This window comes from Numida meleagris, chromosome 19, assembly GCF_002078875.1.
Source record: "Numida meleagris isolate 19003 breed g44 Domestic line chromosome 19, NumMel1.0, whole genome shotgun sequence".
Lineage (NCBI taxonomy): Eukaryota > Metazoa > Chordata > Aves > Galliformes > Numididae > Numida > Numida meleagris.
This window is the reverse complement of record NC_034427.1, coordinates 3,010,257-3,034,466: the sequence shown is the minus strand read 5'-3', so window position 1 is coordinate 3,034,466 and position 24,210 is coordinate 3,010,257. Positions and strand designations below refer to the sequence as shown.

Genomic DNA, 24,210 nt, shown 5'->3' with positions numbered 1-24,210 from the left:
CAATGAATGAACGTCTCATAATGGGATTCTTTTGCACCCAATGAAGACATTTCATTAAGGAAGTGTCACAAGAGCAGAGATTACCCAAATCAATTATTTATATTTGGAGACTCAGCAAATAATACTAATTCTACTATTAGTACTACTATTACTACCAGTAATGTTAATAACGGGAAACAAAACAGCTAGAAGCAAAGGCTCTCCTTCCTGCTGCAGTGGACTCCAGAAACTAGAGGAGGGATTACCTCCCTCTGCTATTGCTCCCCAGTGGCACAGTGCGACCCAGCTGGCACATCCAGGTCACAGCCATCCTTGAACAGGACACGGGGGAGTGTTCAGAGTCCATGTCACTGGCATTCAACTTCTGCTGCTATTCTGTCACATCAGAAAAGCTTTCTGCCCTCAATTTCCCTAAGCACGGAGGGGAGGAGCTGTGGCCCCAAGCTCTGCGGAGCTGTGTTAATGAATGTTCGTGAGGCGCTCTGAGATGACAGGGCAGCAGCTCAAAACTTTATCTCCTTCCAACCACAGCAGGCAACGCTCAGATGAGCCTACAAATGCTCCGTCCTTTGTGCTGTACATCTGTGGAGCAGGCTTGAATCAAAAGGTATAATTCTGGGTTGAAAAAATATATAAATCGGATTTTGGTTTTAAAGTAAAGAAATAAATAAACGCTCCAAGTACAAAGCTAGCGGCCGTGGGGGGGGGGGGGGGGTTGCCTTTTCTCCTCCCTGTGAGCCAGCTGTGTGTGCAATGCACCCATGGTGGGAGGGCGCGGGGTGCTGTGCGTGTCCTGCACCACGTTCCGGGGTGCACAGGTGAGCACGGCGATGGGAAGTGAAGTACGGGGGAAGAAAAGAAAAGCTGCTGGGAAATGGCCGGTCTGGAAGGGATTCTTCTCTTTCTTTATACAAAACAAAAGCGGGTCGCAGGAAGTTTGTGTGGAAGGAGATGAAAGCTTTGAGGTAAGGAAGGCCAATGCATGCAAACACATTCCCAGCCCCTAAGAAATGGGAGAACTGATTGCGCTTCTGCAGATCTGCCAAAGCACAAAACACGTTTTAAAGAAAGAAAGATAAAAAGTTTCCTTGGGCATATTTGCAATAAAAACATCAACGTTTTGTGAAAGAGAATCTAGAATTAATTCTATGACCATTTTTCTTAACCTCTTCAGTGCAGTAGTATCACTATTCCCCAAAACCTGAAAGAACAGATGACTTTAACAAAGAGCAACTCTATTCAATGTTGCTTGGGAAAAAATGACACTTCACCCCGGATCACATTTACATATACTCCAACTGCAGTAATTAGCAGTTCTAAAGGCACCTCTGTCCAAAAGCAGTTTAGGTACTACAGTAAAAAGAAACCATCAGCATAATTCACCCCCTGTAAGTGCCCTGTGCTGCAAGGTTCTAGTCCATAAACAAAGCAAGGGAAAATGCCTTCAGACAGATTCACATCAGCTTAGCTCATGTCCTTCATCCCTAAAGCTTTTTGCACATCTGATCCCATATTCTTAACTGCAGTAGCTCAGATAAATCACTCACTCCACACTGCAAGCTGTTCTTCTCAAAGAGCTGACGTGGCAGCTCCTGGTGAACACTTCTCTTCCCACCTGAGCAGCAACCAGTAGGAAGAGCTGTCCCACCACCACTTCATTCATTTGCCATTCTAAGATGCAACCTCAGACTGCACGCTCACGAGCTCCTTAGCCAAAAGTTTTCCAGCAGCCCGAGGCAGAACGACACAGGCTGCGATTTATCACATTACCAAGTGACACATTTCTGCGAAAGAGAGAAAATTCACGTGGCTTTGCCCAGTTTGGAGATACGAGACTCAGAAACTACAGGGAAAAGAAAAAAAGGCTTCTTGCTTTGGATCCATTTCCATCAGAAAAGCAATCCGAGGACGAATAAACCTGGTGCAGACATAGGGGCAGTGATAAGGGGGCAGGGGGGGCCATGCAGAGCTGCTTACATCCATGAGCGCAGCATTGATGTAGTTACTGGATTCGCCATCCACAGAGATGAGGAAGGGCAGGCACCGGTCCAAGGGCAGCACGTCCATGCAGCGGTTCTTGTCGTGGTTCCTCGGCAAAAGGCCGATGCTGCAGTCTTCTGGTCGAACCCGCGGCGTCACAATATTGAGAGTCTGTGAAGGGGGCAGGGAAGAAGGGAAGGAAACACAGAAGCAGGCTGAGCATCTTTGAATTCACTTCCAAAACCAATGCCATCTGCACAGCATGCTTATTCCAAAGAACTGAAGATCTCTGGGATCCTAGAGAAGGAAAAAAGAACGAGCACAGGGGAGCTAGTGGCTGTTCATCACATCACATTCTGCACATCCTCCTGAGGTGCCCTCCCAAACACCATGAGCCCCGGCATAAACGGAGGGCAGTAAACACCATGTAACAGCTTCCAGCTGTAAAACCCCACAGCAGTTAGATAACGTTTCTGTTCTGTCCAGAGGCTGGAAATGGTCATCACAGTTGCACACTGCAGCTTTGACCTGGTGATGGAGCGAAGCCTCTCGAGGGTGGGCACTCACATCCTCCCTCTTTGAGAATATCCTGTGCAGAAGTGCCCTGAGTTCACCCACAGGGCAACTGGGTTCAAACCATCTCAGGATTCCTCTGGCAAGGTATTGATTTCTTTTAACAATACACACAAAAGCTAAGAGAAAAGAGTTGGTTTTGTGTTTTGTTTTAAACTGACAGTCAAGCTGTCACCCTATTATTTAGATTGCTTCTATCCTATGGAGAGACACACAGGATGCTTCTTTTCCCCAGTCACACCTTATCTCTGGGGTCTTGCTGTCCGTCTTTTGCCCTTATCTGTCTTTCCCACAGCTTTACAGAATGTGTTTCTTTAGACTTAATTTTCTTTTGTGTTATCCATTGCCAAACCAGCCCAGGTTACTCAGCAGCTGTTAAAAACAGCAAATCCAAGTGAATGCATCTTTAACACTGTCACTTAAGCCATGGTAGATCAGTAGCTATCAGATGGCATTTTATTTCTGCTTGTCATGTTTTCTTTCCTGAGCAAAGCAGTCGTGCTGTGAATTCCTTTGCAACCAACAGATGAACACAAAATACTGAGAGGCCAACCATTTTTACAAAGAGGTTGACTTCGTCCAAAGAGAGGTTGTGAATGGAGAAAGGAGAGGGGTCAGACAACCTGTTATAGGAAGTAACATACAGAAAAGTAACATATAGAAAAGTAACATTTGAAAGAATACAGTTGCTCTAAATTATGCACGCAAGTCCCCTTGCCTAGGATGGGAAGCAGGCAGTCTGGCAGGGAAGCGTAATGAAACCTGAAATTTCAGACAGTGCAGATAATTAGGTGAATAACTTTTTAGTGATTTACTCCTGTCTATTTTATGTCCTTCCCCTCACTCACTTGTTTTTGTGGCTTGCTCAGAAAATAAAGACTCCCCAGAATGAGCTTTTATATGTTCAGGCAATGCGCAGTGCATGAGAAATCTCTCCAGTCTTACCTGAGGGACAGCGAGACCTAAACAATACAAATTGGACCAACAGATACAGTTAGATCAACTGGTTCATAAAGACTGTAGCAAAAGATACCATGCTATGCATTAAAGCCAGACAATTAAGGCTGAAGAATGCTCTAAGCCAAACCCCTGTAAAAACAGCATCCTACAGCTCGACAGCAAACGAACCTCTTATGCAAAGCATGGTGGAGCATTTCCTTCCCAAAGGAGCTGCCAGCCCCTGGCAGCTCAAAAGAACAAGCACGCGGGCGACAAATCTCACTTCCTACCATGACAAAATAAGCACACTGAGCGGTGTCATTTTTTTTAATAGTACAGCAGCACTTGATGAAGTCAGGCTTCGGTTCCTTCGTGCCAAGCGTCCACAACCAGAAACACTTTTACAGATCTGATATCACTTGATAAAACCAGATTTTTTTTTTTTTTTAATTGAACTGTCATCAGTTGAGATCCACACTCTTTATCTCACTACGTCAACCCTGATGATTCCCTGCAAGGTTTCAGATAAAACACACACACTCTGCCTTCACGCAGAGAGGGAGAGAAGGAGGCATCTGGCTCAGACGGCGGCTCCTGACAGTCTCCTCCTGGAAAAGACACTTGGCTGGGGGCTGGAGGGGCATCTCCCACAATAAAAGCAATCTCCATCTTTTCACTGCTGACTGAGAACAGCTTCTTAATAAACAGCAGTCTCTCTTTCCACTCAAAATCATCCTGCCCTAAATTTCCTACCACATCACATTTTTCCATGCACTGCTGTAGGCTGAAGATCCTGAAGGGAGCTACAGATATACTGAGAATCAGTCTAGGAAGCTCAGTTCACTGTTCTGGAGGGTGAGTTCTCTGCTGTGTTGGAAGTACCCTTGCACAGGGCTGGTAGCTTCTGTGTCCCAAGCCCCATTTTATCAGAGTGAGATAAGCACTGGTGTTAGCCCAGCAGCCCGTTTCTTGCCCCAGCCAAACAATGCTACTCCAGCACTTGGGAGTTTTATTATATGTCGTTTCAGTTCTGGCCACAAGGTACTCATAAAAATGTTCCGGGTGAACTGAGGGCTTCAGTTCACTGAAAATTAGCACTAGAGAAAGCAGCGCTCACGGAGCTCACTCTCTTTGTATGGAAGGACACCAACAAGTTGATTGTCAAGACTCTGAGGCAACATACAAGCCACAAGAACAGTTAATAAGAGGCCTTGAGGCATAAATGTTTCTGCATAAATTGCAGAAGGAAATGAACAACTGAATATTTGCTGAAATGAGAAGTACAACGTTATCTGCGGAAATTAAAATCCTTGCTCTACTGAAGTGATGGGGAACTTTTCCTTGCCAAGGGCTGAAAATCGGATGCTTAAAAACAAACCTCTGCCCCATTCAGTGGTAACACAACAAAAATCACCCGAAATCAGACCTCACCCCCGTGTCACCCTCCTCTGCTATGCTGGAAATCATAAAAGAGCACAGAAATTGATTAAACACCTTCAGTACACCAATTGCAATGACCAAGACAGACGTGACATTACCTGAAACTCATCTTTTATCTGGCTGGAATTGGTCTGTGGATCTAATCTGCTGATGTTGTAATATATGGATCTGAACTCACAAACTGGAATGGCCGTGTTGCCGCAGAGACACGCCTCCAAAATGGCATCATGGACAAATACATACTGTTCCTGCACAGGGGAGGGGATAAGATATTAAAGTCATGTTTTCAATACAGATCATGAAATATCACACTTTTTTTTTTTCTTAAGTCATGCCTGCTATGCATATTTGGCTCAGTTTCATGTGGAGACAAATTACACGTTGTGCTATGTGACAGCTTTGCGAGCATATTTCATCCATCACTGAATGTGAGGTCTCATGTATTCATTTCAAATTTACAAGTCTAATGGTAAATCACCAGTATTGGGAATGCTGGGACAAAACAGAGTTGGTCCAAGGAGGAATTCAAGGAGGCAATCACAAGGCAACGGTCTCTTTATCACTGAGAATGGTTTGTGCTTCAGACCTACGGCAATAACAGGAAAAATGGAGGTCTGCTCCACCTGTCTTCCCAAAGCTCCTGGAGAATCTGGAATTCTGGGAATAGATATTTCCCTGAGCAAAACACGAGACATGAGAAGTCTGCAAAGTTAAAAGTCCTTCCCTGTTCCAGACCTTTGCTCTGTCCATCAGGAGGGGAAGCACACATCAAACTTGTGTAACAGTCTCACAGGAGTTTATGCAGCTGCTAAATGGAATGTTCTGGAGCAGCTTGCTTCATCAGCACCTAATGCTTAAATCCAGGACGTTTCATTGTTTCATCTTGCACTTGATACAAAACAGGTACTGAGCTTGCAGTGCACCAATGAATGATTCAGGAGCGACCTCTTCTACCATGAGAGCAATGCTAAGGCCTAAACCTCAGTGCTTGTCCTCCTGCCTTGAGGTCTGAGCAGCTGCCTGCAAACAGGATTTAGCACACATCTGGCCACGTTTAGCAAAGAAAGTTCTGTATAATCCCATCACAGGGGAGGCAAGCGTTGACTTAATGAAGTGCTGGGCCCCTGCAAAGCAGAGTTGCTGCCAGGAAAGCAACACAGGTCGGAGGAGACCTGCTGGCACCTACCTCTGTCTGCACCAAGTTGACCCTCTGGGAGCGCAGCTCTCGCACGCAGTTAAATATATCGACCACGCCTTCGTTCTCTGCCATGTCAAGCATGATGTCAATGGCAATAAAGCACCCTGTTCTCCCGGCCCCAGCACTGAAAAAAAAAGAGAAGACAATGAGGGTCCGCATGATCAAGGGACTGTGCGGAGGCAGGGCTTTATGGAGGAGAAAATAGCTATACAGAAAATAGCTACACAGAAAATAGCTGTACAGAAAATTGCTGTACGGACACAGCTGCTTCTCCTGGAAGCCGCTCCCCGCTCCCTATGGATTGATTTTTGTGCCTAGTTAAATTAGCTTTGGATTTAAGAGAATGAGGCGAGCTAATATTTCTGGGAAGGGCAGTGGGCCCAGGAAGGGGCACAGGAAGCTTTGTTTTCTTGAACGTCAACAAAAACACCATTCTACAAAAGCAGGCACTCTGATGTTACAGGTCAGTTCACATGCACATCACAAAGGATGTGGGAGAGCAGCCTCCGGGTTGCAAAGAGACATAATTCCGAGGGGGGTCCTCTTCTCCAAGTCTTCCCTTCTCATGGGGCTTGTAATAGGCATGCACGTTTACTCAAGAGGGCTTGACGGAAGGGGATTAGTCCACGGCCATAAACATTTCTTTTCCCTTCTTCATCAGGAGGTTGGGTCCCAGGCAGGATGATTTCAAGTTGTGGATTGTAACATTACAGAGAAAGGAGCCCGAGGCCACTCAAAACCTTCAGCTTCGACCCACCCCCGCTGCACACGAGAATTGAAGCATCTCCTGCAAAGAGTGTTGTCATTGTGTCCTCCTTCCCTCCTGGGAAATCATCCAAAGCTCTTTAGGTGTGAAGGATAGAAAGAGGAGAACGTCTCTAAACATTACACCGAAGGAAAAAGGAAAACTCAGCTCAAATTGGGGAAACTTCAGTTGCATGAAACTCCAGCAGAGCCAAAAGCAAGGAGATATGAATGACCATAAATTAATGGACCAGATTAATCAACTGCTGAATAGAGAAAAGATATTTTTCATTTGCAGAATTTTAATGAATAAGTGGCATTTCCTCTCTCTTTATCTCTCAGCTTTTCAGAATTTTAACAAATAGTTATAACACTTCTATATTTAGAGGACCCTAGCACTTCATAAATATCGAATAGCGATAATATCCAGCCAGGCATCGGTAGGGAGAATTTGGTAATTACCACTTAAAGCAAGTCATTAAAATTCAAAAGCAGATAAATAACAGAGAGGAAATGGCATTTATTCATTAAAATGTGAAGGATGAAAAATTCCTTCTTGCTTTCTTGGTGACGATGAATCGGGTTCAGACTCCTTCCAAGGCCAGCTCCATGTCACAGCACCAAGGCAGCAAATTCAAGCCCGGAAAGCTCTGCAAGAATTCCCTTCTACCAGCTCCTCTGGCTGAGCTGTATTTTATTATGAACCTGATTCATCACTTAGCTAAATTAAAAAAAAATAAAAATACAAAAAAAACCAAACCCAAACAGCCTAAACTGTTACAAAGATTTAGCTGATTTTTCTTTTCAAAGTGACCGTGGGACATAATCTCTCTCTCCTCCTGATGGCAGAGCCTGGCACCAGGATGTAAGCGCCTGCGCATTGCTCAGGGTGAGTCTGGGACACACAGCTCTGCTCTCTGGCCTGGTGCTGTGTCCGTGTCTCCTTTCTACAACAGGTGCTCTGTGACTGCAGAATCACCTACTACAAACCCAAACTCGTTTTGTGTAGTAATGTCTTTCTCTGCATTTGAAGTCGTGCAATAATGATGGTTTTCTGAACCGTGGTATGCTACAATCACAACTGTTTTCACTGTAAAGCCTTAGAAAGGACATCTACCCACACCCAGCACTCACTAGCACAGTAAGTTTTGAGGTCTGTTACCTTCTTCTTACTCATAGTGTTTCACCCACATAAATGATACCATCTACTGATCCAATCCAACATAACCTTTCCCCAAAATTTTTCCTGTGCTGCAATCTGACGGAGAAAGGTGCTAAGGATGAGGAGGAGAGCTGGTTTCTCCTCCTGGCTCTGATGCTAGCCCTGGGTAGCTAGCTCTCTGCTCTCCCACCACCATCAGTGAGTCTGACTACATCTCTGACTGTTGGCTCCCCATGCCAGGGATGCTCTCCTCCCTACTCATGTACTGCCTTGCACAGCACGGCCTTACCTTCAGCTGGAAGAAGACAGTGCAGAAAGAGCACACGCCAGTGCCAGGAGCAGCCCGGGAGTCTGCCAGAATGCAAATCAATAATCTGAATTCTCACAGCTGTAAGCCAAGCAGTTTTCCTCAGGCATTTGCCTCTTATTTCCTAGCTGGAAGGCACTGGGCTGGTTTTCAGTCTGAAATTCCCGTTCAGACTGGATTTTAAGGAGGCTGAGATGCATATGGCTGGTATCCATACCCGAGAAGGCAGAAAAATGCCTGAGATAAAACCACTGACCCTGGTGCAAAGCTAAACTGCAGCACAAGTGGGTACAGAAAAGCAGAGTTGCTTTAAAATCCCTCTCTGCAGCCTTGTTTATTTGTAGGCATCATCCATACTGCCACATGAGGTTTGCTGTGGAGAATGACTGGACTTGCTGTCCCAGATATTTACCATTTTCCCAGCTCTGCTGTGAGCATCTAAGAGAGTATAGGCCACCAGAGAGTCTTCTACATTCCAATAGCCCTCTCTGACCTACTTATCTCCAATTCATGCCAGCTAAGCTCCAAAGCTGCCACTTTAGAAAAGAAACCGGATTCCACTTCCCATGAGGCCCACAAATTAAACTCTTAAACAAACAAAATGTACTTCGGTATTGCTGGACAAAACGAAGAAGAAAAGCTGAAAAAGCTGATGGAGGAAAGGCTCCAAGAGTTCACATACCTGCAGTGCACAACGATGGGTCCTGCCTCTGGGGGGTTGAGGAACTTCACTTGCCGAACAAAGCCCAGGAGGCCCGTGGCATAGCAAGGAACCCCGTGGTCCGGCCAGCTGGTGAAGTGGAACTGCCGGATCTCTCGGATCTCATGGTAGCCTTTCTGAGGAGACAGCACAGCCTCTATTTTTCTTCCACCAGACTGCAATCAGCAAATTGTGCACACTGCTCCCTACTCTCACGCAGAGGGCTGAACGATTTAGCTCTGATCGTGTGCAGGAATGCGTCCTATACCACTTTTCACTCCAAGAGATTTCAAGGTGAAGGATCAAGATGCACTCCAATTACAAATGAAGTGGCAACACACAGCTGAGGACTATGGAGGTGAATGCCAGCACCTGATTCAAACCGGTGGTCTCGGGGCTCAAAACCAGCTCACTGGGAACATTACAGGATGACTTCTGTCCCAGCATACCGGGGCTGCATTTTGCCCACCTCTCCTTTGCTGATACCTCCATAAACCACCACTCCCCAATTCTTTTTGAGGCATTGAAGCAAAAGCCTGGGGAATGAACACCTAAAGAACACAGAGGCCCCAAGCAACGCTAAGTTTTCTGCTACCTCCTGCCAAAAAATCTCAAGTTTGAGATTACAGCTATGGTGAAAAGGGCAGAAAGTGGTACCTAGATCCACCACTTGGCCTTTCTGGGGAGACAAAGTTGCTGGTGTATGAAAACTGACATCACTTGTATTTGTCCTGCCAACGGTAACACAGAAGCCCCAGTGAGCTGTGACGTTTTATTGCATAGGAAATGTATGCAGATTGCAGTAATCTGTCAGATTTTGGCGTTAGCATTTCCTGCCAGGTTTGTCAGTGATTCAGTGGAACGTGGACCTAGTGAGGTAGAAAACCAGAACAATATTCCCAATGTGGCTTAGTAGGTATTTCTGAAAAGCTTTAAAACCACTTACTGAGTGTTTGGAGAGTAATTTGGACAGACCTGGAATACTCTGACATTTAGATATCCAATTTTTAATTACATATAACATAAATCTTCCAAATCCTGCTGATTTGGGGACAATTTTAATAGTTGAGCCTTTATTATACTTTATTTCTCTTGAAAAGGAAACCTCTCTGGCATCCAATTTAGCTGATACCTTTTCTTCACCTACGATTTTCTACAGCGACTTGGGATAGTCAGCTACCTGCTGGCTTTTGGTTTTATTTAAGCTTCATGCACTGTGGATTTTACCTTTGCTGTTACATCAAGATGTTTGAGTAAAACGGGAATATCTGTCAAAAATTTAGATTCCAGAAGCGAAAACTAGCCATACAGTAACTGTACCCATCTCCATACCTCTAAATATTTTACCCAGAGTTCACATTTCGGATCACAAACTGAGCGTGATATCAAAAGATTAGCTGACTGAAGATTTCCTTACCTTCTGTACAGTAAATGTGCGTATGACATACTCTGCCAGTGGTTCTGTCTCAATTAACGTGACTTTAATATCCCCATAGACCTCTGTGTCATCTGGCCAGTACCGAACACACTTCACCTGGTGGGAAGGGAAAGAAAATATTGAGAGGAGCTAGCTCCAGTTGAGGCAGAGCTGATCCACATTTTACCCCACTCTCAGGTTGAAGAAGACATGAGCTAAGGCACATGAAAGAGATCTCCTGATCATGTGAACACACAGCACAGCTACTTTTAGAAGGGGTGTGCAAAACTAACAGTAGAAATAAAAGCCAGAGCTTTAAAGCTCTAGGATATACAGGCTAACAAAGACTATGAAGTTACTAAATGCTCTAGTATGAAGAGCGCCTAAAAGCTGAACCAAATAGCTACTGCAAAGCAGGTTCTATATTCCAGTTCCAGTCATAACTGAAAGAGGCTGTGATTCTATGATCAGCTTAGGATTTGGAGCTTTTTTGTTGTTTTTTTTTTGTTGTTTGTTTTTTACACAGAGGAGTTTATTTCAAACTGAAACGTCAGTAGAAGGTAAAATAGAATAAATAACAGTAAATGAACAGAACCAGGCAGCATTCAAATGTGAGATCTAAAGGAAATCAAACACAAAGCAGTTGAATTACTAACAGTTGTGAATAATCTATTGCTTAAACGTTTCTTTTAGTACAAAGGGAATGGAAGGTGACAAACAGAAGGAGAACATTTTTAAAGCGCTGGTTTCTGGCCGAGAATCTCTCTAAACCAAAGACTACCAGGAGTGGGGAGAACGTGCCAAGGGAAGCACATCCCAAACGTGCCTCTTTCTTATTCCCCAAAGCTGGTCTGTGCCCTCTGAGTCATTCACATTTGCTCCCACTGTGGGCTTCAGCAATTGCCCTGTGCTAACGCGGAGACTGAGAGAGTGAAGCTGTGCACGATGAAGAGGCCAGGGCCCCTAGGTGGCCCCAGGATCCAGTTGTGCACAGGCTCATGCCACAGCAGAGCAGTGATATTCTGACATGATGGGCAACTCTCGGCTTTGAAGTACCATTTAAAGATCTCTTTTGATCATTCAAACACCAGTTGCACATCCTCGTGCCTCCAGATTTTTGTGGGTAGAGAATTATTCAAATTATACCGATAAAGAATAATTATGATAGAAGTACATTTTTCCCTCTGTACTGAAAAAAGGAGACAGCTCCTCAGCTAGCATAAATTTGTATAACTGCAAAAGCAAGACTTACAGCAGGAACAAGATCCTTATTAGTCTGGAAGGGAAGCAGCTAAGTATTACAAAATCTAGCATTTTAGAGGGGAAAAAATCCTGAGTGGATTAATTCCTTTCTTCACTACAGTAAGCAAAAAGAATTTCACTTGCTGAGCATCCTGCAGCATCAATTCAGCGCTACACCAAGCACTGGTTTGGTTTTCTGTGCTAGGAAAATGGTCCCCTTACCCTGCCCACTTCCACCAAGTTGGTGACCATGACAACGCTTGCAGAGTTTTCTTGCCAAATCATTCTCCAGAAATCCTTCACTGTCTCTTGCATCGGCCCTGGGGCAGGAGAAAAGACAAAAAGACATTTTCAGAGAGTGCATCTAATGCCAACAACCCATGTCAGCTGTTCCCTAGCCATTGCCCTGCTCCAACAGGATCCCACCCTCCCTTTCAGAGCATCTTTCTGCGATTCAGGGCTATAGACACTGAACAGCCTGGAGCTCTTTGACAGATCAGACACCTCACCTTCCTTGCAGCAGGTATTTAGGGCTCCAGCATGCCAGAAACAGAGGTGATGGCTGCATTGTAAACAGCGGAGATGACAGCTCCGGTAGGAAATAATGTATAAGCAACGGGATATGGATGAAACCCATACTCACTCTGCAATTAAGGCAGCACTGAGATTTGCACCAGACGCAACACTAACATTCCTAATAATTTACTAGTTATGAAGGGGAAAACATTCAGAAATTAGTCCTCTTTTGAGTGTCCCTAAGGAAAAACATGGGGCTCCAACAGCCAAACAGCCAGCACTCACAAAAGATTTATTAGATTAGAGCTTCTCTCTTATTTCCCTTCTCTCTTCTACATTGTAGATGAAATCCTTCAGCCACTCTGCCCAAACTGTATTCTCCGTGTTCTTTGCCATGATGTTCTCTATGTCCTTATAAACCTTGACACCAATTTTATTCCTTTACTCTTTCAATGGATACAAACATGAAAAAGCCATAAAGTGGAATTTAAGAACAGGGTTATCGATGTGAATATCACATTTCCAGAGGAGGAAGGAGTGTAATGAAATGAGAAACAATAATTGTAGGGAAAGAGGTTATGGCCAAAGAGTTTGCGTGGTGATGCAGGAAAACAGCAATCCAGTGCAAAGAATGGGAGTTAGGAGGCTCATCATCCACCAATCCCAGCATTCAATTGTGTTGCTGAGGTTTTTGCTTCTTTTTGCTCCTAAAGGCACAGGAAACTAATCTACAGAAGGTGGTGTTCAAATGCAACTTCCTACTAGTTCCCAGTAACAAAAATTCATCAGTCACAGGCGTATTCATACTGCCTTCCCACAGCAATTCCACTTCAGCAGGTAAACTCAAGCTCCATGAAGTCCCTTTTAGTTATAATCTCATATTTCATGCACAAAGGGCACATTATAGATTGCACTGCCACCTCTATGTCTACTCTTATAACTTAGATTTTTTTGTCTGAGTGCCTTTAATAGCCTGGAACATCTTATCTCCTTGCCTTTTTTTTCCCCTCTACCAAGTTTTCAGACATTCCCAAAACAGAAGATGTCACCCTATAAATAACTCTTGCGGCAATTTAAAACAGCAGTGGTTTTACAAATATTTAGACATACAAGAATGAACTTGCCTTGAGTTGCAATGTAATGACGAGGCCGGTGGTACCCCTGGAAAAGAAGACAAATACGTGACGGCCTGAGATCAGAGCTAAACGAAGCACAGCACCATGCATTTTTACCTTCCAGGCAGCAAGAACTGCTGTGCACTAACACTGCTTATTGAACGCCTGAAGATAAGCAACAAGGTTGCCCTGCTACATTTTAAGTGATGGTATCTCACCCGGGTCGAATAATTTAATTAAAAACCCCACAAAATCAGGATTTCATGACAGCAAAGAGAAAACAGGAATGGAGCAGCTTTCACGATTCATTCAAAGAAACAAAAGTGCCATGCCTAACCCATAGGCAGCTCTGAAAACTACCATGGAAAAAGCTGAATCTTTGCGCCTGAAAAACAACAAAGGTGTGGGTCTTCCCCTGCATGGTAATGCTGAATGTCAGTGGTATGTGACTCCATTAAAGATACTCTTCTGAACAGCCTCGTGTTCCTGAACAGGAGGAGACGCATACAAGAAGTGCATGTCACCATCCTGTTAATGCAAGGGAGGCAGCTTTTTGCATGCTATTTTACAATACTTAAAAAAACATCAAGACACTTATGCCTTCTGCACTGTGCCTTTGTATGCAGTCAGTAAGACTCGGGTATCTGCTAATGTTATTGTGAGGGGCTGATATTGATTTCCACATACGTTGTCCATTTACCCACATTCCACTTGTGTTTGTGGAGCTGTCAGACATAGGAAATCTCCATCTGCCTAGACTGGTCAGAAAGAAGAGACTGGAGACCAAGAACCTTCTCCCTGTCACAACATGATGTCTGTATAATGTTCATCTGTCATTCATATCAGACCAGCAGTTTGCCTCTATGTAACATGCACCAAAAACTGGCGAGCAGACTTGTCAGCAGCAGTGTTTGTCACATCGGGAACGTCCACGAGCCTTACGTCTATGTAATTGGCGTTGATGTAGTCAGAGTGAGGGTCCCCATCCAGCAGCTGCAATCTCACTCTTGAATGATCATCTGAAAGAAGGAAAGAGAAAAGTGACAGTAACGATAAAGAGGACTTTGTCAGTGCTTTATTTTATCTGCCAATTCCTGCAAGTAACTGAATACTTACAATAATAATAATAATAAAAAGAAAGAATATCAGAGCTATTCCAGTTCCTATATGCCCTTTCTTTGGTATGTAAGATCTTCAGGTTAGTGTTCGTTCATACTCAGTGTTCATTAAATTCACTGCCATCGCTATAATTTGATACAGAGCTTTTGCAAAGACCACAGACGTTGCTTTCAGTCTGGGGGTCTTTGCAGGAGGTACCTCCATTCCAAAAGCCACCTTCACCCTGGGAAGTAACCCCCCTGGATTCCTCGGACCTGTGGAAACCGAGGTGAGAGCTAACACGCTCACAATCAGGATAAAAATAAATAGGCCACAACAGAGGTATAGAAGAGTAAAGGAGAATAAAATGACAAATGAAATCCTGCCAATAATAAGTGGGGCAACCCAAAGGGCTGAAAGAAAATACCGACAGAAATCAGAGCTCTTTGATACAACCCAGAGAACCCACTGCAGCAAAATGGCAGGTTCACTGCAGCAAAAAGGAAGTGTTCGTGTTTTTGAGGATGTTCAAAGTTACTGTAGATAAGGCAATAAAATAACAGATATCCATCTTTTCCTCCCCCAGTATGCTCTAGAGTTCAGATACAGAAAGGAACTACCCCAGCGGGCAGATCATGTCATAATTTTCCACCAAGAGAATATTTTGATCTTCCTCTGGAACAGCTGGTGCTGAGCTCTGTCAAAGCAGATACGGAGCGAGCTGGGCGTTGATCTGATCGGGGCTGGCAGTCCCAGCGCTGGCATGTAATTAATTGCAGAGCTGTTATCTAAGGACCAGTTGCTTGGGAAAGGCAGCCGGGCTACAGAGGTCACAGCCAGGCATGCTGGGCTCGTTTCTAAAGGGTTTTTTAATGAAGCAGAATACAGATTCCATTAAGTTTATTTCCTCCCCGCTAGCTATGTAGACAGTAGCTCCCAGGCAGTAAAGCATTAATGGTTAGAAACACTTTGCAAAATATGAGCCTAAGCATGATTTACATTCAATTAAAAAGAATCATCACAATAAAACAAAAACATGAGGCGGGATTCTGCAGTAACTCAGTCAAAAAGGTTTTAGCCATGACTTAATTAAACACAGAATCAGAGACAGATGTACACACCGCTCCGAAAAGTGAGATTTCAGTGTATATTAAATATTCATTTGCTCATGTAAAACAATGATTCTATACTCTGTTCATTGTTTGGGTGAGATTTTCACACCCACAAAGTACAGCCACACTGTTGTACTTCTCAAATGCCATATTTGCATTCAGAAATGGTTATGCTGGTGAATCCATCAAAAGCTCTGCTCTACTTGCATTAATAAATACAAACTGTGTAAATGCAGGAGGTTCTTTCCCAAAGTGCTGATGTTGCTCCCAGCTCTAGACAATTACCGGTGCTCAAGGCAAGCACGCTAGGAGTTGCAGTAAATCATGTGGTTAGACAGACAACAAAAGAATTTATACTTAGAGCAATTCACACAGACAGACAACAAGCTGATTAAGGTGGACATCTCGATGAAATACACCAAGTCTCCTGTAGCCAATTTCACACTTGCAATTCAAGGCAGGAAGCTAAGCTAGTTAAGAATCACACAGAACAAAAGCAAAGACAAAAAAATCCCTAGAGCTAGAGGTTCTGAGGGGAACATTTACTAATCCTCCCTGTGATGCCACAGTATAATGATGTTACGGAAGTCTTGGCTTATTGCAATAATATAACTGAAAAGTTGCGAGACAAAGGATGACCCTTATGACAGAAAAGAATCTCAAGTTGTTTTTCTTAAGTGGGACATAGACACTGCGTACATCCAGCCTGTGGCTGAAGTGCTTTGCGCAGCCCTTAACGAAGAACTTAGCTCTCCTCATTTAACTGAACCAAGCTCACAAATTACATCTCAGCTCTACGAGCCACTCCTTAGTTAGAAACTTAGAAGAAAAAAGATGGATGCCTCCTCAAGGGAACTGGCTGAGAGAGATCTGAGGAGGACTGCAGGATGGATCTGTGTGTTCAGGACAGTTATGGATAAATGACAGGTGCTCTGTAGCTAATAAAAAGAGTTTCTTTTGTTCACTTGAACCAAATATGGTTATTCTTCCTGTAAATAACAGCAAAGTGATCAATACCTGCACTAAGAGTGCAAACTGTGCAGCAGAAAGCCATATATGTGTATTAATGATGTCTTAATGGCGTCTTTAATCATAAATTCATAAGTTTAGCAGATCATTCTGAATAAAAGCTCATGGGTCTTGTGCTTATTTTTTTCATTTAAAGACTTTCAATGGCTTTTTAAAGAAAGGCAAGTATCTTCACTACTCCCAGTGACTAGAACCAATTCCTCATTCTGCATCCTTTCCACTGGACTATGCTAGCTAAGGAGACAACGTATTTGGCACACTGAAATGAAAGCATCACTCAACATTTCTGCACATTCAACAGACTTCATAAAATCACCAGGTGCTACAAATGCTTTACGAAAACCTTCAAAAAATGGAGAGAAACAAGAAAAATGCACGTCAGTAATATTCAGGGCTGCAAAAAACGGAAGCAGTTTTACAAATGTGTATGCGAGCTTACTTCTCCCTGCTGCCTACAGTTGGTAGGCAAGTTAGCAGAATCCTGTGTGAAGAGTGCTTTGACTGAAAATTGGTCTTAAAACAGATTTCAAAAAATGACAGGAATTTCACCGAAAAGCATTGTGCTCCCGTTTTAGCACAAAAATGTTATCTTTTCATACTACTGTCAAAATCCCCATTAGTGATCATTTGAAATATCATTGCAGTTTTTCCATGTACCATTTTGACACCAGTACTGGATTCATCTCATGCAACTTTCGCCATCTAAATATTATGCAGCTAGTCTAAATTGGCTGTCAAGGTACTCCACTGAGTTGATGGAGGAATACAGACATCTCTGGAAATAAATCAACACAGTTGTGGTAAGAAAGGATGATCTGACCACTCAAGGCACACTGTCCTCTAATCCTATCCCCAGCAGCCCTAGACACCTTGAGAGCAGAGCAGCAGCAGGGTGTTTCAGCTGGGAGCTTTCTTAATCTTTCTCTGATATCTGTCAGTTCCGCCACACAATTCTGATTAATTTGCAGTCTTCCAGCCCAAAGTATATGGTAGTCAGAGCAGGAAGAAAATAAAGCAAGTTTCTCTACTGCCTTTTGTCACCAACTCAATAGGTTTTAATGGACCACTACAAGATGTTCATACCATGGCCTAAGTGAGAAGATGGTAAAGCTCCACTGGAGATGGAAGAATCATCTAAAGCAGCACTGGTCAAAGTGTCCCTTGGGAGTGCTAAGCACCTCCTGTAAAAATATGCTCAAAAAAGGGAAAAAAGGAAGGGAAAAAGATGGTGCTTTCCTGTAAGTTAAACTTAAAAACACAATCTTCTGTCTCTATTTTCTCAGCTCTCACCAGAGAGTTTTTCTCCAAATTTGGATAACGTGGAGAAATGGTCCCACATAGCCTAAGGATGTTTTCTCTTCTAAATAATGGGATCAGCTCAACTCGCAAGTGCAGCATCTCTCCCTTTACCATCGCTTGCTGATGCACTTTCAAAGCATCAATATCTAGACCCTAAATCAAATTCACATCATTTAGTTTCCATACATAAATGCACCCAGTACCTACCTCTGCCCCTTAAGCTGGTCTGCACAGACTGGTAAGCAGATGTAAGAGCAGCAGCAGATGTTGGGGCTGGCAGTAAAATTTAGGTTTTCACAGAGGGGCACAGAGTTAATAAAGCACTGGGAAAGTGGTGAGCTGAGTAAAAAGCTCCTGTGAGTGTACTATTACATGGGAGGCTGTAAAGACAAGATTGAACCTGCCGTGAATCCCTGAGCAATGCTTCTTGTTGCAAGAGCTGATAAGCTCACATTTTAACAAAAGTCTCCGAAGCAGTTACAAAAGTTAGATGAAAACCTGGCTTGTCAATTCACTCCCCAAAAAGCAGGTGACGTGTTGTTCCAGGACTGATGAAACTGCAACTGTGATTAAACAAATTATGTTAATTGCCATCCGCAGTGTTTTGCCAAATACACTGGCAAGAGCAGCGAGTGCGCACTCCGGGTTTTACCAGCAATTGCAGTTCTAGCACAACAAACCAGCTAAGGGTGCAATCGTTTTCCGCCTCCTCTCCTCTGCTCAGGCTTTTGCACAGTTTTGTACCCACAGAGCACAATTCATTTCCACGATTCGCCTGGAGGGAACTGCTCTCCTGCTATTTTCAGCTCCGCTGTCAATTCTCCTTTTCTGGATCCCGCCATTGCCTTTAATCAGGGAAGCTGCCCAACATCACGCATTGGTAGGTTCTGGTTCAAGACTTAGCCAAAGACATCACTGATAATTTCCCACTGTTTTTACACAAGGTCTGATGAATGTTATGCCCCTTCCTTAGGCATCCTCTCTTCCTTCTCCCAAGCATCTTCAAAGTGAAGCAAATATTTCAATCCATTTTACTTCACCACTCTTCACGGCACATTACTAAATCTAGAAATTACTCTCTCCTTCTCAACATCTTTATTTTGTACATATTTGAAGTGAACAAAATCCATCCGGTCTTGTTATTTACCTTCAAATCTTCTGCCTCCCTCTGCTCTTCCACTATTTTTGCATTTCTTATCTATGCCTTTCCATTGCCTCAACATCCTTCTGATTTTTTTCTCCCACGGCCCTCAAATTTCAGCTTTAAATGGTGGCTCTTGCAAGAGTCCTGCCTTCTTTCACCTCCACCTTGACATTAGGTCAACTGCTTCTTCAAAACCCTCCAAAGAAACATTCTCTTTCATGTTAGCTTCCTTATAGCATACTATAGAACTTCCACCTTCAAAAACCAATACGCAGTTGTTATAGCTGGATGATTCATTTCTCAGACTAATTTGATCTAAGCTAATTGTCTAGACAGGCAAATTGAACCTCTGTCTGGAAGTATCTTTCTTTGCCACTAACAACTCAGGAAGCTTACAGCAGGGCTGAGCTTTTAGGCAGCTGAAGATAAGAGAGATAATACCCACGCTAACTACAGTGCTCCAGTAGTACTTCCATTTTCCACATGGAGAAACAAAGACTGACGCAACTGGTGACCAGCTCACAACCAATGCAGAAAGCCAGGAGCAGAAGCAGGTTTAGATTAAGGCTCAAAAACCTTTCGTTTTCATTTCCAGACTTCTTCACCGTTACCATGAGGTCCCTTATCTGTTCTGTGCCATTCCCCCAGAACTGTTACATGAATCACTTCTTTTAAGTCTTAAAAGAGATAGAGGAAAGTTAACCCGTGTGAGAGACATTTCTTTGTGACCAAGATATTTTTCACTTTATTAAAGTCTGTTTGTCCTACAGAAAATATACATTTAACCTGAGAAAAAACACGCTACTAAACATATCACTCCATGTGACTTAATTTTGCTTTTACAGTGTTCCACACATTTATCCAGTCACATAAACGTATGGCATATCTATTCTTACTTCTTGTTCTGATGGTCTCAGGCCTGGCTTCTCCAATTTGATACTGCTTAGCAACCCTTAAAAAGGATGATTTATTGTACCACTCCTCGTATCTCCCAGACATTGTAAGGAATAATGAAACACTGGGGAAAGCTGCCTGGAGAGCTTTGGAAAGCTTAACTTTGGAGATCTTAAGCAAAAAAAATTCACAAAGATCTGACAAAAAATGACAGCAGTAGAGCTAGTCCTTACATGGAAATAAAACAGACCTAGGTGGTTTTATGGAGTCCTCCCCTGCCCTGTAGTTCTGCAATATATTAGTATCTCTATAACACCAACTATAATTGGTTACTGAATGAAGTAAAACTAAGAACTTTTGGTGTATTCTCAACTGCCAACTGTGATTAGCAGAAGCTAAGCTTGTCCTAGTCATCAAACCAGCTCTCTGTAGACAAGGAGCAGCTGCTCCACTGGTTACTGACCACTGCTCCACATCTCCTTTTGCAATCCCGCTTGTGGCACTGAAAGATCTGAGTTATATAACAAAAAATGAATAGAAAATGGGCAAAATCACCAACTGTGAAAATCTGAAAAGAGGATTTTGTCCTTAATTTAAATAAAAAGATAGATCAAAAAAAGCATTAAAAAGGCCAAGGAAAAAATCTAAGCAAAAAATCCTAGAATTAAACATAGCATGTAACAATCAAACTGAATTACTGAATGCTCAGCACTGTAAACCAGTTTTTAGTGAGGTTTTCAAGCACACCCCGTTTCCATAAAATGCTTATGAAATCATACAGAAAGCTCAGTGTAATGTGACTTAACACCTACAGGAGATTATGTTTCCATATCTATTCTTATTGCGATTTTCATCTTCCTTGGCTGTATCCCAGGATGCCGTCTGCCCCTCGGGTAGTGCCTGCAAAATAAACAACAGCGGAGGGTTTATAAAAATCTGGCCAATGCCTGCAGGTGGGTTATGATGGCAAAAGAGGGCAGAAATAATGGTGCTGCATAATTCAGTAGTCAATCATGCAAACAGCTGTTCTTGAGAAAAGGGCACATTTACTAATGAAGAAAACGGAGGTTGGTGCAGACCATTTGCATCCCTTGGCTTCTGCTAGCTGCTAGCACAGATCTAAAGGGATGAGGAGACTTGGCTGCACAGTCACAGGTTAACCTCATTTCTCCTGCAGAACAAGGGAGATTTCACATATGTACATTAAACTGTAAGAAAGCTTCCAAAGGAGGGCTATAGAGGGGAAGGGTCTGAGGGCAAGATGTGTGTGAGGAGAGGCGGAGGTCGCTGTGTTTGCTGGGCCTAGAGCAGAGCAGGCTGAGGGGAGGCCTCTTGGCGGCTGCAGCTCCTCACAGGGAGCGGAGGGCAGCGCTCTCAGCCACAGGGTTTGGGGTTGGGTGGTGCTGTGTGGAGCCAGGGGCTGGGTTCAGTGATCCCTGTGGGTAGGGATCCAAGAGAGGACAGTCTGTGATTCTGTGCACAGCTAAGGAAGCCCAGATGGTGGAAACAAAGGGCTCAGGCTTTCAGCTGAGCACGTAGAGTGGTTTCAGCTATTTCTATATCAGTGATGGGGTGATGTAATACAAATCACTCACTGGTTTTCTCTGAGGAAAAACAAAAAGCTCAGAGTTTTAGATTATGTCTACATAAAACAGGCAAAAGAAGTTAAAGCATACAAACTATGAAAATAAACAGTCAGTTTCCCTGGATTTGCCCTTTTGATTGAGGCAAGGAAACCAGCAGCAGACAGTGCTGCTTTACCATATAGCTTGAACATAAGCAAATGAGCCACTTTCCCTTCAACACATGCCCAGTAGGGATTTTAAAGGCATAAAGGCAGAGCCAGGGAAGTGGCAGTGATGACACCGTGATGGTGTCTTGCTGGAGGCCGGCCCTGCCTTCCTTAGGAGATGGCCTGGACTGTTCTTGAGGGATGGTCTCTCTCGGGCCAGAAAGCCAGGACTCACACACAGCTGGTGGCAGCTGCAGCCAGCCCAGCTCTGACTTGTGCCAAACACACGGGTGAGGAAAAAAAATAGCCTCCACTGAGTTTTCTCTGCCTCCTCCAAGATCTACGCCCAGAAGTGAGCCTGTATTACTAAAATCAACAGCAACATTACAAATTGCATTATTTATGATCCCAAGGGAATTATGGTGTTTTTATACTGCACTCATTTGGGAACCGTATCTGTCTTGGCTAGCAGCAGGTAGTTTGACAACTGGAAAATGAATTTATATTCATCTTCACAAGCCATCCAGGTCTATTACAGTTCCTGAATGCAATAGCAGAGAGACACAATTATTAGGATCTACAACACTGGCATTACAAATAAATTTAATAAGAGCAACCCTCTTGCAGACCAAATCGTTGTCAATTTCCCCCAAAGGGTTTCCAGGACAGAAAATGTCAGGCACTGCACCACTGCCATGAGCCTGCTGACAAAAGACAGGGACAGCAAGCTCCTATTCAAAAGCCCAGGAGAAAGAGTAATAAACTCTGTAATTGGCGAGGACTTTGATCACACATATATTTCCTTTACAGACAGCTGTTTCCAAATAGCAGCTCATCTCCTGAGTACAAAAAAACCCACAACAAGAACACCAAACCCACACTCAACAACAAAAAAATCCCTGAGTAAAAGAGAAGAGGAAAGGACAGTTCCTTTTTGTCTTTAAAGATGAAGGAAAAGGTGCCTTATTTTTCCACTAATATCAAATTACAGCAGATTGACCAGAGAACAGCAACAGTCATCAGAAATCTAATCACAGCCACCTGAAAAGGAAAAAATAAAATAAAATAAATTCTTCCTCATCACTTCACCTGGAGGAGGCTATCTTGGCCACAGAAAATACTTTCAGTTCCAAAAAAAAACAAACCCTTTTCAACTAACACCATTCTTTCAGGTGATTTGAACTTGAAATTCTCCAGTGAAATTCCTGTTTTCATATTTGCCTCGCACAGCCTCCAAAGATTGAAGAATCCTGGATTTTTCACCTCATTCAAAACCAAAGAAATCTCTGCTGTTCATGGAACTCTCCATCTCTGAGGAGATGAAGGGCAGTTCTGCGTGGTGAGGAACACAAACCACCCCTGCAGAAAGCACACCCATACCTCTTCTTCTATACACACCAGCTGTACAAACTGAAGTGCACATACACAGGTGGTGCAGCACTGACAATTGTGCCGTGAGATCACTGACAATGTAGCACTGAGAATCAGAACTGCATTAGAAATACAAAAACAAAAACATCAATTGTGATCCACTCATATCCAGAAAAAGGCCTGCATTCCTAATGGGTTTTGTGCAGTAAATTGTACAGCATATTTCATAAATATGCTCTCAAAAGGAATATTTCTTTTTCTCTCCACAGTCTGAATAAGGGCAGACCAGGATGGATCTCTCAGGCATCAGCATTTGACCCACACATCGTATTTCTACATGAAACACTCTGGATTCTTTGTTTAATCGGTTAACTACAAAATTTGAGTGTTCAAAAGTCTGGGCTTAATTTTTAAGCTTTCCTTTCTTTTCTTCTTTTAGTGAAGACTAGTAAAATGCATACTGAAATACCTTCTCTGCAGTGGAATTCATAATGATGCTTTTTAAACTAAATTGATCTAATTTTTATCCGAAATTACAGGGCCAGATCTCTAAAAGTCAGCATCATCTCAATCAAAATTTCCAAGCATCACAACATGGATACATAACCAAAGAGCTCAGGTTCAGATGAGGCTTAGTGCAAGTCAATATAAATTTCCAATGGAGACACTCAATTAGTTTGCAGTTTGTTTTTCGTTTAGAAGTATGAAAACCTGAATCATTCATTTGCAGTGCTGTACCCCAATGCTGCAGCACTGCTGCCGAAGGCGATGCTATCACTTAAAAGCCTTGCTGCTCATCGCACAGCCTGCCACATAGTCCCAAACCTCTCCCTGCAGCCACTGTCTCAACAGAGGTGGCAAAGCCCTTCCCACAACTCTGCTGTGACCCAGGGTTAAAATGGCTTTGACTGAAAAGAAAAACAACCAAATAGGAAAAAAAACCCCACAACAACAAATCAGCAATTGAAGATAAATATTTCAGCCAGTTCAGCTGCCCACTCCAGTACCCAGCAAGGCCACACAAAGCCTTAAGCCCGTATAGTCCAAGGACAGCGGATATCATGGCAATCCTGCTGACAAACATTTTGCAACGCTGCGTCACAGCCTGAACTGCAGGGTCTGGTCTTTTGACCAGATAGAGGCTGTGGAGGCAGCCAAAAACGAATGGGTTAAAATCCAGAGGTGACTTCAATCCACT

The 24,210-nt window shown here is 43.3% G+C and overlaps 1 protein-coding gene across 9 annotated transcripts in view; it reads right to left on the bottom strand.

The window, feature by feature from the left end:
- The window catches only part of PTPRT (protein tyrosine phosphatase, receptor type T), a 333,510-nt gene that overhangs the window by 13,512 nt on the left and 295,788 nt on the right, over nucleotides 1-24,210 (bottom strand). For all 9 annotated transcript variants that reach the window (XM_021416234.1, XM_021416235.1, XM_021416238.1 and 6 more), the window contains 9 exons: nucleotides 20,722-20,809; nucleotides 14,276-14,352; nucleotides 13,343-13,379; nucleotides 11,925-12,022; nucleotides 10,461-10,577; nucleotides 9,026-9,180; nucleotides 6,119-6,254; nucleotides 5,031-5,180; nucleotides 1,978-2,151 (listed from right to left, as the gene is read on the bottom strand). In XM_021416234.1, coding sequence (XP_021271909.1) covers nucleotides 1,978-2,151; nucleotides 5,031-5,180; nucleotides 6,119-6,254; nucleotides 9,026-9,180; nucleotides 10,461-10,577; nucleotides 11,925-12,022; nucleotides 13,343-13,379; nucleotides 14,276-14,352; nucleotides 20,722-20,809 — 1,032 coding nt within the window. The remainder of the gene's footprint in view (nucleotides 1-1,977; nucleotides 2,152-5,030; nucleotides 5,181-6,118; nucleotides 6,255-9,025; nucleotides 9,181-10,460; nucleotides 10,578-11,924; nucleotides 12,023-13,342; nucleotides 13,380-14,275; nucleotides 14,353-20,721; nucleotides 20,810-24,210) is intronic.